The sequence below is a fragment of the Melanotaenia boesemani genome, chromosome 16, assembly GCF_017639745.1.
Source record: "Melanotaenia boesemani isolate fMelBoe1 chromosome 16, fMelBoe1.pri, whole genome shotgun sequence".
NCBI lineage: Eukaryota > Metazoa > Chordata > Actinopteri > Atheriniformes > Melanotaeniidae > Melanotaenia > Melanotaenia boesemani.
Window position 1 is genome coordinate 3,769,255 of NC_055697.1, and position 18,461 is coordinate 3,787,715.

Sequence of the window (18,461 nt, forward strand, 5' to 3'; positions counted from 1 at the left end):
AAAAACGACTGATTATTTTCTGGCTCATCTGGAGGCTGGGGCTTCTCACTGTGGTACTTTTTATTTCCTTCTTCACCAATCAGGGTTATGTGGACTTTGCTGAACCAAGTACCAGTTCAGCTGCTACACCTGGACCACCTCCTGCTACTGAAACAGAGCCCACCGGGTCAAAGGGTGGACTGGGGAGTAAGAACAAAGACCTAGAGGAAAATATGGAAAGAGATGGAGATCAGGTGAAGTTGGAAGTCCCAAAGAAACGCAGCGGCATCCGATTCCGCAAAAAAAACAAAGAAATCCAAAGAAGGTGGTAAGAAAGGTTGGTATCTTCATCTCCTGACTTTAGCTGGACCGAACCTTCTCACTGGGAATCCATCAGTGGTTCTGATTAGTCATATTAGTTATGGTGTCATGGATGACATCATGAACGTTGATATTTCATCCTGACACGTTTAACACAAATAACACCTGAAACCATCACAATATGGAATCAAGTCAGGAACCAAATCAGTAACTGAGCCAGTGATTGAGTCAGTAACTGAATCAGTAACTGAATCAGTAACTGAATCAGTAATCAAGTTAATGACTGAATCAGTAACCAAATCAGTAACCAAGTCAGGAGGCAAATCAGTAATTGAGTCACTAATTGAGTCAGTAACTGAATCAGTAACCGAGTCAGGGAACCGAGTTAGGAACCAGATCAGTAACTGAGTCAGTGATTGAGTCAGTAACTGAATCAGTAATTGAGTCAATAAATGAATCAGTAACCAATGAGTCAGGAACCAAATTAGTAACTGAGTCAATAATCGAGTAAGTAACTGAATCAGTAACCGATTCACTAACTGAATCAGTAACTGAATCAGTAACCAAATCATTAATCGGATCAGGAACCAAGTCAAGAACTAAATCAGTAACTCAGTCAGTAATCGAATCAGTAACTGAATCAGTAATTGAATCAGTAACTGAATAAGTAACCGAATCAGTAACCGAGTCAGGAACTAAGTCAGTAACTGAGTAGTTTTACTGCCGTCATCATTTCTGTTTCATATTCAACATTTTTTCTCATTTGCAGTTTGCCCTAAAAACTTTGAGAACTGTGGCGCTTCAAGAGTTAGCCTAGCTTTATTTTCTTTGCTTTGTTCTTCTTTTTTTGTTTGTTTGTTTGCTTGTTTTTTTGTTTGTTTGTTTGCTTGTTTTTTTGTTTGTTTGTTTTGTGTAATTTTAAAGTGTCTTTGTGTTTCTCAGTTTATTCTTTTTAATTCAATATCTTCCTGTTGCAGCCGAGTCCATAACCGAGGCTGCAGAAGCCAGTAAAGAACCAGTGAAGAAGAAGCTTAAAGGCAGAAGGAGAGAGGCGGCCAGCCTGAGGATGCTGGCTGTAGGACACAAGATAAAAAATCTCTTCACATCGGGGTGAGATGGATCACGTCATTGCGTGCACAAGTTGCTGTAGTTGTGTTAATAAGGACTTAAACAGCTGATCCAGCTGCAGTCACATGAGAAGGTGAGAGAACATTGGACTAGCATGGCCACTCTGATTTCCTCTGCAGGGTTCGGCGTGTGAGCAGGCCGGTTCAGAGCTTCTTCAGAAACATCACGCAGGCTGATTATCGAGCCGCCACTGATGTTTATGCCCTCATGTTCCTCACTGATGTCGTTGACTTCGTCATCATCATCTTCGGCTTCTGGGCTTTTGGGGTGAGAAACGATCAAAGAGCAGATTATAGAAAAAACGTTCTGATTACTGGTCACTCCTGCTTATTTTATTTCACTTTCAAATTTATTTATTTATCAAAATTATTCAATGAAATGTCTTAAACGTTCGATAACTGTTCTTACAGTATTTTCTTTCATTTTTTTAATTCATGAGAATAATCATGTACAGTAAAGAAACAGAAACAAGCAGAAATCATGGCAGGATGTTTGCCCTGAAAGATTCTTTAGGAAGCCGACAATCAGCCAGCCTCCGTCCATCATCCTCCTCCTCTTCATATCACTGTTTCACATCCACTGATCATAAACTCCTGCGTCATGTCCACCACAATGTGGCAGCCATATTGCAATCTCTCATATTTTCTCCACTTATTATTCTGCTTCTTCCTTTTCCATCACAAATTTCTGCATGTAACTTAAGCAGATTTAGGAAACAAGAACACATCAAAACATACAACTCAATCAAGACCCGTGCTATAACTTCTGCTAGAAATTCATCACAGTTCTTACAAAAATCCCCCTAAAATATAGGGTAATTTGTCCCATTGTAAATGAATAGGATTCAGAAAAGTCCAATTTGGAGTCCTGTAACTATGGCATACAATCACACAGATTTTCATCGAAGCTGAAAAAGGAAAAAATATATATATATATCTTTTTAAAAGCACATTTTGATATCTTTTATGGTTTTGACATAATCACAGTTCAAATTTAAAGAAATTTCTGAAACTGTCACGGATTTCACACTCCAGGGTGATGAATAGAATAGAATAGAAATACTTTTTTAATCCCTTCAGAGAGAGCCCTCAGGGAAATTTGGGTAAGTTTGGGTGATGATGTCATACACTCATCATAATTATTTAGAAAAAATTTCGAACAAGCTTCTCCCAGTTTCCCCAGTACATACACATTATTCATCACATTATGGGAAATTTTCACTTCTTTCATACATTATGACCATCGTCGCCATCCATTCATCCATCCATCCATCCATCCATCCATCCATCCATCCATCCATCTACTTTCTACTGCTTATCCAGAGTCGGGTCGCCGGGGCAGCTACCTAACCAGGGAAACCCAGACTTCCCTCTCCCCGGTCACATTCGCCAGCTCATCCGGGGGGATCCTGAGGCGTTTCCAGGCCAGCTGAGAGATGTAGTCCCTCCAGCGTGTCCTGGGTCTCCTCCCGGTGGGATGTGCCCCGGACACCTCACCAGGGAGGCATCCAGGAGGCATCCTGACCAGATGCCCGGGCCACCTCATCTGGCTCCTCTCAATGCGGAGGAGCAGCGACTCTATTCTACTTCTTCACCAGGATAGACCGATGCAGAGTCCACATCACTGCAGACGCCGCACCGATCCGCCTGATGATCTCCCGCTCCATCCTTCCCTCACTCATGGACAAGACCCAGAAATAGCTGAACTCCTCCACTTGGGGCAGGACCTCATTGCCAACCTGAAGAAAACACTCCATCATTTTGTGGCTCATTTATGTGTTCAGAAGACCCTTCTGCTGCTCACAGTTCAAGAATTCTTTCAACACAGCTCATCATTTCCCAGCAGTCACTGTTTGTTGCATTGAGCCTGAAATCAAACAAAATCTGAGCCTTTGTGACTGTTTCTGAGTGTCTCTGTGGGAGAGAGAAAACACTGTTGCCATAGCAACGTTAATCATCAGGCTCAATTCTGTTTGTCTTATTGGACTCATGCACTCACCTACCCTGTTCACCATAGCAACCAGTTACCCAGCTGCTCTTTCTTCCCAACTGACAAATTCCATCATGGCTGCCCTGATAATACATGTATTACGCCAGCCTATATGCATATCTTAGTGGGCAGTAGCTGTACTGTCACCCATAAAAATGTCTTCAGAAATGTTTAAGATGTTTTTATCTCTGTGATCTTCATTTGTTTTCCAAGTGGATTACATGACAAGTACAACAGCTTTAAAGTTATTTCCACAGAAAGAGAAGCAGCTTTACTAATCGGTAGGGCTGGGCGATTAATCGATAAAATCGATAAATCGAATTTTCCATTTCTGGAGATTTATTTTTATGAAAATCAGGATTTTTTTCCATAGTTAGTTAGCAGCAGACTTAGCCCTCCCTCCACACCAGAACTGTTTGTCTGACAGATTCTCAGTGAAGTGGTCCTTCACTCATGCCTGGGATTTAGCTGTGCCGTAACTGCAGTGAGAAATGCTGCTCTCTATGAGATGCAGAAGTCAACTTAACCCACAAACCCTGGTTAAGAGACAACCTTCATCAGGGGAATTATTCCTGCAGTGGATCCTGTATGATAAGGATCCAGATGGAAAGAGATCACGGATGCATCGTGGTATTGCATATTTCTATGTAAGAGTCGTATATATGGTGGAAAAGCTTATATGCTCAATTTTTGCTGGCATTCATCTATATAAACAAATAAATGTTTTTAATAAGTTTACTTATGTTTTGTAAAAGAAAAAAAAAATCTATTAAAATCGGAAATCGGATTTGGTTATAAAAAAATCAGAGATTTTATTTTTAGGCCATATCGCCCAGCCCTACTAATCGGTAACATATAAAGTAGAACATGAATACTGTAGAGAGCCTAACGTTTTCCTGTGGATGTTGTCCTTCCTGCAGAAACACAGTGCAGCAGCTGATATAGCCTCCACCCTGTCAGAGGACCAGGTTCCTGAGGCCTTCCTGGTCATGTTGCTAATCCAGTTCAGCACCATGATCATTGACAGAGCTCTGTACCTGCGCAAGGCTGTCCTGGGAAAACTCATCTTTCAGGTTCACATCATCAGCTATCATATTTCTCCTTCCTTATGTCATGAGGACTGTGTGTCGCACCAATAAGTTGATTTTCAGTTTTTTTGGAAATTCACTAATTAAAATCTGTCAAGTATGAAAACATGTAATTTGTGTTGCAGGTGACGATGAAGCAGCTTCCTTTGTCTTTAGTTTGAGAGGTTTTATTTTCTTGTTCTGCTCTGAACTCATCTTCCATCCTTCCTTCACTCCAGGTGATCCTTGTTTTTGGGATTCACTTCTGGATGTTTTTCATCCTGCCTGCTGTCACTGAAAGGTAACGTCAAACGATGATGATGATGATGATGGTGGTGATTATGGTGGTGATGATGGTAATGATGATGATAATGGTGGTGGTGGTGATGATGGTAGTGATGATGATAATGGTGGTGATGATGATAATGGTGGTGGTGGTGATGATGGTAGTGATGATGATAATGGTGGTGATGATGATAATGGTGGTGGTGGTGATGATGGTAGTGATGATGATAATGGTGGTGATGATGATAATGGTGGTGGTGGTGATGATGGTAGTGATGATGATAATGGTGGTGATGATGATAATGGTGGTGGTGGTGATGATGGTAGTGATGATGATAATGGTGGTGATGATGATGGTGATGATGAATTTCCTGTTAGCCTGTGTTCTGCAGTAACTTGTGTATTTTCATGTCTATTTCTTTTGATCATGTACAGCACACTGTGTTTCCGTATGTATGAAATGTGCTGTATAAATGCTGTTTTCTTGCATAATGAGCTGTTGTTTGTCACCTGTTTGTTCAGGATGTTCAGTCAGAATTTTGTGGCCCAGCTCTGGTACTTTGTGAAGTGTATCTACTTCGGCTTGTCAGCCTATCAGATCCGCTGTGGTTATCCTACCCGTATCCTTGGAAACTTCCTCACCAAGAAGTACAACCACCTGAACCTGTTCCTCTTCCAAGGGTAGGCTCTGTGTAATGTTGCTTTACTGCAGAAATCTGAGTTTTGAAGTCAGCAGGATGACGCCTTCATGTGTGTTTAGATTTCGTCTGGTCCCATTCTTGGTGGAGCTCCGAGCAGTGATGGACTGGGTCTGGACTGACACCACTCTGTCTCTGTCCAACTGGATGTGTGTGGAGGACATTTATGCCAACATCTTCATCATTAAATGCAGCCGTGAGACGGAGAAGGTGAGAAGAAGAGTTTTAAAGTAAGCCGAAACTCACTGAGGAATCGTTGAATCTCAGAGAAAATGATGACCATTGATGGAAATAACAACGTTAAAATAAATGCTGTTAATTTTTTTCAGTAACTGTTAATCTTACTAATGCATTACTGAGAATAAAAAGTTACTGGCAGCGCGTTATTATTCTAAGATGATATTAGTTTTAGTTTTGGGTGAACAGAAGTTTCAGATTTGTCTGACTATATTGTGCTGCTGCTACAGTGGAGAGGAGGCGGAGTGATATGGCTGAAACTGGAGAACACACTCAGTAGAAGAGCTTCCATGTTGTGCTGTGAACCGGTGTGAGCTAAGTGGGTCTGCACCATTTATCGCGGAGTGCTCACTCCATTTAAACCAGGCAATCAGCCGGGGCATCAGCTCAGGTCTGATGACTTGTTCGGTGTGAACGCCCCTTTTAACCACAGAACAAACCAATCAGAGTCTGTCGGCAGATAGAGAACTTTCCAGCCTGATAATAATGTTGATGTTTGGCCTTTATTTGTTCAGTAGATAAGTTCACACCAACATGATTCCTCAAACAACTTCTGCTGGTTTTATTTTTCTTTTCAGCATCTCTAGGCAGCGAAGTTCTGTTCCAGTCCAACTAATTGGATTGGAGCAGAAGGGGAAGGCTGGAAAGATGGCTGACCGTCTGCCTCTGCTCCTTTTCTCTATGTTGTCAGAGAGCTGAAATGGTTTTTAATACGGTAGGGCCTGGTCTTGTGGTTCTTATCAATACCTGCCTTAGTCTAGGAACCGTCCCAGCTGCTCTTAACCATGCTGTGGTTAGATCTTTTCTTAAAAAGCCTAATCTTGACTTCTCAGTGTTATTAAAGTTTAGACCTGTTTCCCACCTGTCCTTTCGGTCTAAAGTTATAAAAAAAAGTTGTTTTTTAACAGTTAAAGTCCTTTCTGGAAAAAAGTCTGAGTTCAGGTCTCATCACAGCACTGAGTCTGTACTGCTAAAGGTGCATAACGATATTTCGTTGTCTGTTGTCCGGTTGCCTTGGTGCTGATGGATCATACAGCAGCCTTTGACGCGGTGGACTGTACGGTCCTCCTGTCACAGCTGGAGCACTACGTCGGCATCCATGGCACAGCACTGAAGGGGTTCTGGTCATTTTTATCTAATACAATTTTTGCTGTGAGGATTTGTCTTCTTCCTGTGCTTTGCTCTCCTGTGGGTTTCCATCAAGTTCTATTCTTGGCCCTGTTTTGTTTAAATTATACATGATACTGCTGGGGTCGATCATAGCCAGGCACAATGTTTCTTTTCATTGTTTTTCAGATGGCTTGTTAATCTATCTGCCACTGAAGCCCAGTAACGTACAGAGCACTTTGTGTGACTGCATTGCTGATATCAAGCAGTGGTTAGCCCAAACTTTCTACTCCTAAATGAGGACATGAGTATTATGTTTGATGACACAGTATCAAGTGGATTTGCCACCTTGCCTTTAACACCAGGTCTGCCAGGAATTCAGGAGTTATTTTTAGCCCCATGAAGTTTGACAAACAAATAGATAATGTTGTCAAGATGTCTTCTGGGCAAAGTTAAAATACTTCTGAACCGCCATGACCTTGAAAAAGCTATCCATGCTCTAATTGGCTCTAGATTAGACTACTGTAATGCTCTGTATGTTGGTGTCTCCGAGTCTTCCCTTAGCCGCCTTCAGCTGGTGTAAAATGCAGCTGCCCAGATTTTAACTGGTACCAAGAGAAGGGAGCACATCATACCTATCCTTTACTCTGTCCACTGGCTTCCAGTCCATTTTAGAACTGATTTCAAGCTTTTAATATTTTTAAAGCTCTTAATGGCCTCACCCCATCTTATTTATCTGAGATGCTAACTGTTCATGAGTGTGGCAGGGCTCTGAGGTTGTCTAACCAGCTTCTGCTGTGCACTTTGCAGATACAACCTGAAAGAAACATGTACAAAATTATGGCTTTATTATTAACTTTCTATGACCTGAAAGATCAATGTCTCTTGTTTTGGTAAAGCTTCTTTCCACCAGCAAACGCTTTCCTCTCCACAAACTCCTCCTCACTGCTCGTCATCACCTCTCCCCGGGTGCCCACCCAGCTGACAGTGAAGGAGCAGACTCACTTCTCCCTGGGTCACTGCCCTGCTGACGGTAAAGCAGCGGACCCAGTCAGTGTGTGCAGCCACACACACATAAACGACCAGGAGATGCAGCAACGGAGTCCAGAGAAAACAGGAAGAGTTTTAATCTGGAACCACAGCTGTCACCTTTCCCTCATAGAGAAGAGACGAAAACGTTCTGAGAAAATATTCATCATAACCAGAAACGTTTTTGTCATGGTAGCTGTAAGTAGGTAGAATCAGGTGAAGCTCCACCTGAGGAGGAGACGAAGACGCGACATCCGGCAGTCTGAGATCAGGATTTTTCTGTTAGTGATTTATTCCATTAGGCTTCCAACAGTGGCTGTTTGGAGGCTGCGTTGAGCCTGAAAGCATGAAATTGTCATAGCAACGTTAACCATCGGGCTCAGAAGACATCGTCATAGCAATGTTAACATATAGATTAAGTTCTGTGTGTTTTATAGGAATCGCACACACCTCCCAAATTCAGTCACACATATTGATGCATAGCAACATTTATTTAATGAATTAACTACACAGCCGTGTCCACACACACACACACACACACACACACACACACACACACACACACCTTGTGTTCCTCCTGTTCCCCTTCAAAGTCAGGTGGTCTTGATTTTCTAAGTCATAGAAAATCCATCATGGCTGCCCTGTGGGACCTGTATCATCTAACCCACTGATACTCAATTCGGTCCTACGAGGGCCGCAATCCAGCAGGTTTTCCATGTATCCCTGCACCAACACACCTGAGTCAAATTAATGAGTCATTGTGTAGAAACTGATTGGCTGTTAGAGCCACCTAATTTGACTCAGGTGTGTTGGTGCAGGGATACATGGAAAACCTGCTGGATTGCGGCCCTCGTAGGACCGAATTGAGTATCAGTGATCTAACCCCTGTTTACTTTCTCTATTCCTCTTCCTCCTGGGAGAATGGGACCCCTCCCGCAGTGGTCAGGGTCCACAAACATTAAATCTCCATCCTTCAAACGCCACAATGGACATGACAGTATCTTTATGAGATGATGCAATGTTGCATTTAATTTTAACTAGGTCATCGCCTGTCTTTCTTTCTTGATTACATTATGTGGTAGGGTGGTGTTGGTAAGGCGAAAAAAGCAATCATTTCTATACAAAAAAAAGAGGGTGACAACCCAACTGGGGAGTCAAAACCCCCAGTAAACCTAAAAAGGGTAAGTTCAAATAAAATGCACCTTGGCAGATGGATTCCCATAAAAATGACATTTTATTTAAACAATTTCTTTTAAAACAATAATAAAACAAAAACTGACAATTTCCCAAAACAGCCCTATATGCCGGTGTTTAGATCGTACGGAGGGCCGATGAACTGGGGGAGCTGGCGGAAATCCAAGCAGAGACAAAACAGCAACCTCTCACACACAGTATAGTGTAGGCCACGCTACTTCACGTGTCTAAAAAAAGAGGAAAACACACCAATCATATGATGCAGATTAATGTCCCGCTCCGTCTGACGAACGAAAGCAGTCTTACCAGTACATGAGGGAGGGGGAGAGAAGAGACCAGGAAAACCGCAACAGGTCCCAATGAGCTGCCCCACCACCAAACTCAGTCACAACCCAGCAGCGCATACTAAACAGACAAACACCTGTCCGGATATAAAGGCGCTCTACTCCACTCTATTACTGCCATATTCTTACACCTTGCACCTTCAATGGGGGAGGTTCGAGGTGTCCATTTTCATAAACTTTGCAGAGGCGTGTGCCGGACTGGTCAAACCACTGTGTCGTCCATTAATTTATAATAATGGACACCTTTCGTATTCCTTACATAATGTCTTCTCTTCCCTCAGAAATACCCCCAACCTAAAGGACAGAAGAAGAAGAAGATTGTGAAATACGGCATGGGAGGCCTTATCATCTTCTTCCTGATCTGCATTATCTGGTTTCCCCTTCTCTTCATCTCTTTGGTCCGATCGGTGGTGGGTGTGGTTAACCATCCCATTGATGTCACAGTCACTGTCAAACTGGGAGGATACGAGGTAACCAGCAACTTCAATACTGCCTTCTGTGTGTTAAAGGAAAAATGCTGCTATGAGGGATGAGACACAGCTTCTTTTTTTAGAGAAACATGAAAGAAGCTGATTTGTTCCACATGATACGATGCAGAGCCTGGGATTTAAATATGGAAGAAACAGTGGTTCCGGGGAAGAGATGAAAAGGATGCATTATAAATCTTAAAACAAATAATGTGTTATCCTCATATTTTCTTTTGTGTTCCAGCCTCTGTTCACCATGAGTGTGCAGCAGCAGTCGATCCAGCCCTTCACTGAGGATGAATACAACGTCCTCACCCACAAGTTCAAAGACAATGCTGTACGTAGCGCGGTGTCTGGTTCACACGTTCATTGTACCATCCATCCATCCATCCATCCATCCATCCACCCACCCATCCATCCACCCACCCATCCACCCACCCATCCATCCATCCACCCATCCATCCACCCACCCATCCACCCACCCACCCATCCATCCACCCATCCACCCATCCATCCATCCATCTATCCATCCATCCACCCACCCATCCATCCATCCATCCATCCATCCATCCATCCATCCATCCATCCATCCATCCATCCATCCATCCATCCATCCATCCACCCACCCATCCATCCATCCATGGATGTTAATAGACAGTCCTGCCAAACTAACAGCTGTCATATTGTCAGAGTAAATTCTTTCTAAATTTACTTGCTGAGTTTTGTATCTTCTCACGTTCAGGTGGCCATGCAGTTCATCACTCTCTACAGTTATGAGGACATTGTGACAGCCATGATTGAAGGAAGCTCAGGATCAGTCTGGAGGATCAGTCCCCCGAGCAGACAGGAACTCATCAAAGAACTGCTCAATAGTACTGTTGATGTCACACTACGGCTCGCCTGGAATTTTCAGAGGTCAGACTTTATCTGCCAAAGAAAAACGGTTTTAGGTTATTACCAGCAAAGCAATGTAACGTCGATGGGAAGTTTCTGACAGATTAATTAAGGCCATTCATTCATTACAAAGACGTCTGTCTCATCACTGTGGGACAGAAACTCTGAAAATAGAAAAAGCTGAAAAACCAGAACCAGGTCTTACTGTTGCTGTTTGTGGTGAAAAGTTTGATTCCAGCTCTGAAAACTCTGCTAATGTGTTCTTCGATGACTCTGCCTTTGTTTGAAATGAACCATAAAGGTTCTACTGGTTTCCATGGAGATGAAGGAGGTTTTATAGTGAAGGATGCACGCTTCCTATCATAGACTATCTGGGCTTCACTTCTTTCTGGATCGTCATGGTGTTTTTAAGGTGACTGTGGGGTTATCCCTGGATCCTCCTGACTCTGACCATGATCATCATTGGTTGATGTCTTCCTGAGATATTTACCTGCGTAACACCTCTATTAAACACCTGGAAACCTGCTCAGGTTCACTTTTGCCTCCTAGTATAGCACAGTTCCTACTCAATTATTACTTTACTCATTCCTAGGATTACTTTACTCATTCCGAGGACTACTTAACTCATTCCTAGGATTACTTTACCCATTCCTTGGATTACTTTGCTCAGTTCTATGATTACTTTACTCATTCCTAGGTTTACATTGCTCATTGCTAGTACTACTTCACTACTACTTTACTAGGACTAGATTACTCATCTCTAGGATTACTTTACTCATTCCTAGGACTGATTTACTCAATCCTAGGACTATATCAGCTGGTCTCTCAATGCAATTGACCGAATTTATTTGAACCGAAAAATGGGCGTAGGGAAGCCCCCTTGTCCTTGCGGAACATTCGCGGCTGGATACATGACGGGACTCTTGGGGGTGTGGAAGGTCATGTGTCTGTCGCTTCTTTCTGTGGAGAACGCAGAGGTCATCTACACAATTGGATTCATGATAACTGGGTGTCTGCTGTTTGGAGCGGGCGGTTTCCTGGTGTATGGCAACATTCGGGCACTGTTGGCGGCCACTGGCAAGCTGCCGGACTTTTATGCTGGTGTGTGCCAAACTTTGAACACTCAGACTGTAGCGCTCCAGGAGCTTAATCGTAAACTGGATGCTATTTTAGCTCAGACTGGCAAGCTGGTTGTGGTTACGGAACTTGTACGCGGGATTGACACCAACTTGGAGAAGCTGTCGGCTCAGCTGGGTGAAAACCGACCCTGTTATCTTAATCTGGCTCCCTGAACTGGCCTTGGATGACTGGTTATCAAGTTCCTCTGGAATGTTATGCAGATGGATGCTTATTCATTCCTAGGTCTACTTTACTTATTCCTAGGACTATATTATTCATCATGGCATTACTTTACGTAATTTTAGGATTACTTTACTAATTCCTAAGACTTTATTACTCATTCATAGTATTACTTCACTTCATCCTAGGATTACTTGACTCATTCCTAGGATTACTTCACTCATTCCTAAAACTACATCACGCATTCCTAGGACTACTTTACTCGTTCATAGTATTACTTTACTCATTCCTTGGATTACTTTACTCAGTCCTATGATTACTTCAGTCATTCCTAGAACTACATTACTCATTTCTAGCACTATTTTACTCAGTCCTAGGACTATAGTACTCATCTCTGGGATTAATTTACTCAGTCTTGTGATTACTTCACTGATTCCTAGGATTACTTTACTTATTCCAAGGACTATATTACTCATTCATGGGATTACTTTTCCCATTCCTTAGATTACTTTACTAATTCCGAAGACTATATTACTCATTCATAGGATTACTTCACTCCGTCCTAGGACTACTTTACCCATTCCTTGGATTCCTTTCCTCAGTTCTGATTACTTTACTTATTTCTAGTATTACTTTACTCATTCCTAGGGCTATTTTACTTATAGGATTACTTTACTCAGTCCCAAATGAACTGGGTTGCCATCGCCTGGTTTCCACAGAAAGTAATGCGGTTTTCTTTTAGGAGGAGATAACATTTACATTTTCTACTGCTTTCCAGCTGAATTTACTCTGACACAGTAACACATATCTGGATTCTGACACTTCTATATTATTATTCTTTTGTCTCAGCTTTCTGTAGAGACCAGGATTATACATACAGTCCTGGTAGTTGTGAAGATGTACGTAATTTATTTTGGGTATGTCATTTTGTAAAGAAGGCAGGAAAAATAGGCCTCCTGAAGACAAGGTTAACGCCAGCTGGAGCAGCAGGTTCTGTCTTCATCCATCGTTATCTGTGATTTCAGGCTCAAATGTAGTTTTTCTTTCATTTTAACTACAAATTTGATTGAAATGTTTTTCTTTCTGGTGACAGGGACCTGGGTAAAGGTGGGACAGTTGAACACACCTTTGAGAAACACTCCATAGACCTGGAACATGGCAACCCAGTCAGAACAGACCTGGCAGCATTACTGGATGGCAACCGGATTGAGCCAGTGTAGGTTTGACTCTGGAAAAGAGGTTTCATGTTTTTCTAACACTTACATTTGTATTAAACTGATGTTTCCTCTTCCCTTACCCAGACTGGTTTCTAATATGTTCCCAAACTACATCCGAGCCCCAAACGGAGCCGAGGCGAAACCAGTCAGTCAGCTGTATAAAGGTCAGAGTTCACTCATCAGTCTTATCGGGGCCTGTTCCACACAGCTCAACAGTGAGATGTTTGAGTTTTTATTCATTCAGTGTCTGAAAACACCTGTCAGCTGTTCAGCAGTAAGTAGCCTCAACAGTCTGGATTTACTGGTTTAATTAGTGTATGGATGAAGTTATGGAGAGAAGTTCTGGATAAAGTTCTCTGGTCCATCTGGGGTGTCCCAAGAAGAGGAGACTCGGGGTGGGGGGGTGACCCAAGAACCTAAGTTTTAAGTTCTAGTTGAAGGGGGCTTATTCATAGGATGAATGAGGACAGGGATAGGGAGGGTGGGGTTGAGAGAATGAGATGAACAGACGTGATTGGGTGAAGCAAGTAGAAGAAGATCACCAGGTGATCAGAGGTGGAGGCGTGGCCTTCATCCTGATGTTAAGAAAGATGTCAGAGAGGATGATGATGGGTGTTGTACTGCTGTCGACCTATATGTTGATGCTGATGTGTAGATCCCAGCAGTGCATCACCGCTGCAGGGACATATTTAACCTCTTACACGTTTTACTACTTCCTGTTTGGTTTTTAGAGAAAACACGTTGATCCTGCAGATTTTTGTCCTCTTCAGTGACCTGAAGTTGATTTTCTGATCTGTTTCGAATATATGAAACACTGGTGGTCTTTCAGGTGAAGAAGATGATTACCTGAATATAACCCTGTCCCTGAAGAGTGACAGATCTCTGAACAGCTCTGGGAACCAGGAATGGTGGGACATCGCCATTGCAGGCTGCCCCCCCGCCTCCTGTGACGTCCTGCCCATGGTCATATTCAACGACAAGGTCAGCCCACCCAGTCTGGGCTTCCTGGCAGGATACGGGTAAGAAACATGCAACACATACAGGGGCGGATATCCACCACTGGTGCTTATACATCAACGGCACATACCAACCTCTGGGACCTTCCAGTCTGTTAAACACATTACCAGCTGGGAAGGACAGGAGGAAGGTTCCAGTTTTAGGATTAATCTAGGATTAATTAATTTAGGAAATCTGACAACTCCTGGTTCTATTTTTAGGGTTTAGAAATTATACCTTTGCATGTTTTTTATAGCAAGAACTTTTCAAAACAATAGAAAAGTGCTCCATCCTCCTCCACCATCAGATTACCTCAATGCTCCGTGGAAAGCACCTCATGGATGCTGATCCAAAGAAAAGCTGATTATTGGTGGCTGATGATGAAAAAGAGATTAAACAAGATTGATAGCTGTCCAGTTCCATCCATCCATGTATCCATCCATCCATCCTTCTGATCTGCATTAGGAGATGGTGGAGAGAAAGCTCCAGCAGAAGCCGAACCAGGAAGGACGGCCATCTGTCTGAACCAGTTGCATGATGAGAGGACAAAGATCCATTAAAAAAAAACCATCAGACTAGAGAAGTTTTAGCATCCCTGAAAATACCGAGCAGAGTGGACGACAGCAGTAGTGGAGAGTAATGAGGGTGGGTGAGGATCAGTTCTGAGTTGCCTGACTGTAAAACCTCTTCTCTTTTCAGCATCATGGGTCTGTATGTGTCTGTGGTCCTGGTCATTGGGAAGTTTGTCCGGGGCTTCTTCAGTGAGATTTCCCACTCAATCATGTTTGAGGAGCTTCCCTGTGTTGACCGCATCCTGAAGCTCTGCACAGATATCTTCCTGGTTAGTTCATGTGACCACACACACACAAAACCATCATCAGTGTCTGGTCTCCAGTAACATAACAGCATAATAACCTAAAAATAAACTAAACCTCTGATGTTTTCCTTCTTTCACTGCAAAGAAGTTCAGGTACATTATCAACATGTTCAAATTTAATTAACTGTCCTTTTATAAAACGTTAAAAACAACCTGAAATCGTTTAGAAAATAAGAGCCGCATCAACAACATTTAGCCCCAGTTACACATTTTTATACATAATTTACTTGTAAATACATTTTATTTACATTTTCTTTGTCTTTCTGTGTTGGCCCTGTGATGAACGGCTCACCTGTCCAGGTGGACCTGGCTCTTGCCTGCTAATTGCTGGGATACATTATATTTGAATTTTATATTATTATTTTGATTTATTTTATTTTTTACTTACATATTTAATTTATTTACATGGTCATTCATTTACATAATTACTCATTTACACGTGTATTAAAACTGGATCTACAAACGAAGCAAACATTTAATCCCAAATTTACCAGAGTGTCCAAGACATCCGGCCACAAGTCCAACGATACGACTACAAAGTCGATCATTGACCTGCGGCCTAGAGTCTCCTGGTTCTGGAACCAGTGTCCCTGAGAGGGGCGGGACCCTCTTCCATTCTGGAGTTGCTCCTGGTGATAGGCGGCGAGCAGGTGTGGGCATGCTCATTGTCCCCCGACTTGGCACCTGTATGTTGGGATTGTTTCTGGGATGAGAGGGTAGCCTCCCTCTGCCTTCAGGTAGGGGGCATGGGTCCTAACTGTTGTTTGTGCTTATGCACCAAATAGCAGTTCAGAGTACCCATCCTTTTTGGAGGAGTCCTTGGAGCAGGGTTGGAGAGCACTCCTTCCAGGGATTCCGTTGGGGGACTTCAATGCATTGTCTCTTTTTCTTTCTGTTTTGTTTTGTTGTTTGTTTTTATATGAACCAACTTGTGAGTCTGAAATAAATAATTGAATTGAATTGAATGCTCATGTGGGCAATGACAGTGAGACCTACAGGGGCTCGATTGGGAGGAATGGCCCCCCTGATCTGAATCCGAGTGGTGTTTTGTTGTTGGACTTCTGTGCTCGTCATGGATTGTCCATAACGAACAACTTGTTCAGGCATAAGAGTGTCCACATGTGCACTTGGAACTAGGATACTCTAGGCTGCAGTTTGATGATCAACTTTGTAGTCGTATCGTCAGACTTGCGGCCGCATGTCTTGGACACTCGGGTGAAAATAGGGGTGGAGCTGTCAACTGATCACCACCTAGTGGTGAGTTGGCTCAGATGGTGGGGGAAGATGCAGGTCAGGCCTGGCTAACCCAAGCGTGTTGTGAGGGTCTACTGGGAACGTCTGACGGAGTCCCCTGTCAAAAAGATTTTCAACTCCCATCTCCAGCAGAGCTTCAACCATGTCCTGGGTGAGGCGGAGGACATTGAGTGGGCTGTGTTCCGTGCCTCTATTGTTAAGGTGGCCAGCCGGAGCTGTGGTCGTTGGTGCCTGTCGTAGCGGTAATCCCCGAACGCGTTGGTGGACACTAGCAGTAAGGGATGCCTTCAAGCTGAAGAAGGAGTCCTATCGGGCCTTTTTGGCAGCTGATGGGTATCTGCGGGCTAAGTGGAACACAGCTTTGGCGGTTGCTAAGGCAAAAACTTGGGCATGGGAGGAGTTTGGAGAGGCCAGGGAGAATGACTTCCAGACGGCTTCAACAAGATTCTGGTCCACCATCCAGCGGCTCAGGAGGGAAGAGCAGTGCTCCATCAACACTGTGTACGTGGGGATGAGGGGCTGCTGACCTCGACTCGGGACATTGTGAGGCAGTGGAGGGAGTACCTCGAAGGCCTTCTCAATCCCACCAACCTGTCTTCCAATGAGGAAGCAGAGTCTGGGCCTCCTGGCGTTGGCTCTCCCATTTCTTGGGCTGAGGTCGCTGAGGTGGTTAAAAAGCACCTTGGTGGCAGGACCCCGGGGGTCTTAAATAGTTAAGTCTTACTTTTAAAATGTATTTCTATGTGTCTCACTCACCACCACCCCACTCCTAATTCAATTTAGTTTTTCAGTATATAGCAAGTGCATTCAAACTCATAAACACACCACATCACATGCTCCAATTAGTATTAATACAGACAGAAAACTTTTTTTTTTCCCTTAGAATAGAATGGATAATAATTAAAACAGAGGGTCCTTATCTTACCTATTACTAAATTACACAACAACTTTGCGTTTGTTTGTTGAGAAATTAAATCTATCACTATTTTGCAGACTGCCTGCTAATGCCTCCCTGACAATAAACTAATAAAACAACAGATTGACCATTCACCCAGGTAGGTGCTCCAACAAGTGGATCACACTCCTCAGCCTCCCTGCTAAGGTTTATTCAGGAATGCTGGAGAGGAGGGTTGTCGAATAGTCTAACCTCAGACTGAGGAGGAGCAGTATGGTTTTCGTCCCGGTCGTGGAACAGTGGACCAACTCTACTCTCTTCAGGGTCTTGGAGTGGGCATGGGAGTTCGCTCAACCAGTCTACATGTGCCTGCATGGGAGTATGGAGTGCTGGACCCCCTTGTACGAGCTGTATGACTGGCGTCAGAGCTTGGTTTGCATTGCCGGCAGTAAATCAAATTTGTTTCCAGTGTGGGTTGGACTCCGCCAAGGCTGCCCTTTGTCACTGATTCTGTTCATAACTTCTATGGACAGAATTTCTAGGCGCAGCCGAGGTGTTGAGGGGATTTGGTTTGGTGGCCTCAGGATTGGGTCTCTGCTCTTTGCGGATGATGTGGTTCTGTTGGATTAATTGGGCCGCGATCTTCAGCTTTTATTGGAGTGATTCGCTGCTGAATGTGAAGCGGTCGGGTTTAGAATCAGCACCTCCAAATCCGAGATCATGGTCCTCAGCCGAAAAAGGGTGGAGTGCTTTCTTCGGGTCGGGAGTGAGGTCCTGCCCCAAGTGGAGGAGTTCACATATCTCGGGGTTTTGTTCACAAGTGAGGGAAGGATGGAGCGGGAGATCACCAGGCAGAACGGTGCAACGTCTGCAGTGATGCGGACTCTGCATCGGTCTGTCGTGGTGAAGAAGGAGCTGAGCCAAAAGGCAAAGCTCTCGATTTACCAGTCGATCTACGTTCCTACCCTGAGAAGCTTGGTGATCCGGGAGGGGCTCAGAGTAGAGTCTCCATCGAGAGGAGCCAGATGAGGTGGTTCGGGCATCTGGTCAGGATGCCTCCTCTTTGTTTTTTTACGCGTTTGCATGAATAATAATAAAAAAAAAAGCCAGACTGGATCCTCTAGTGCAGCCTTTCCAAAACCGACCCCCCAACCGATCCAGATCATTGTAAAACAAAAAATATA

The 18,461-nt window shown here is 43.5% G+C and overlaps 1 protein-coding gene across 1 annotated transcript in view; it reads left to right on the forward strand.

Annotated features, from left to right (window-relative positions):
- The window catches only part of piezo1 (piezo-type mechanosensitive ion channel component 1), a 103,905-nt gene that overhangs the window by 84,385 nt on the left and 1,059 nt on the right, over window positions 1-18,461 (forward strand). The window contains 15 exon segments of the mRNA XM_042010406.1: window positions 84-302; window positions 304-316; window positions 1,278-1,410; window positions 1,548-1,695; window positions 4,338-4,490; window positions 4,724-4,785; window positions 5,292-5,450; window positions 5,530-5,677; window positions 9,660-9,848; window positions 10,090-10,182; window positions 10,588-10,760; window positions 13,132-13,254; window positions 13,340-13,419; window positions 14,085-14,274; window positions 14,951-15,092. Coding sequence (XP_041866340.1) covers window positions 84-302; window positions 304-316; window positions 1,278-1,410; window positions 1,548-1,695; window positions 4,338-4,490; window positions 4,724-4,785; window positions 5,292-5,450; window positions 5,530-5,677; window positions 9,660-9,848; window positions 10,090-10,182; window positions 10,588-10,760; window positions 13,132-13,254; window positions 13,340-13,419; window positions 14,085-14,274; window positions 14,951-15,092 — 2,025 coding nt within the window.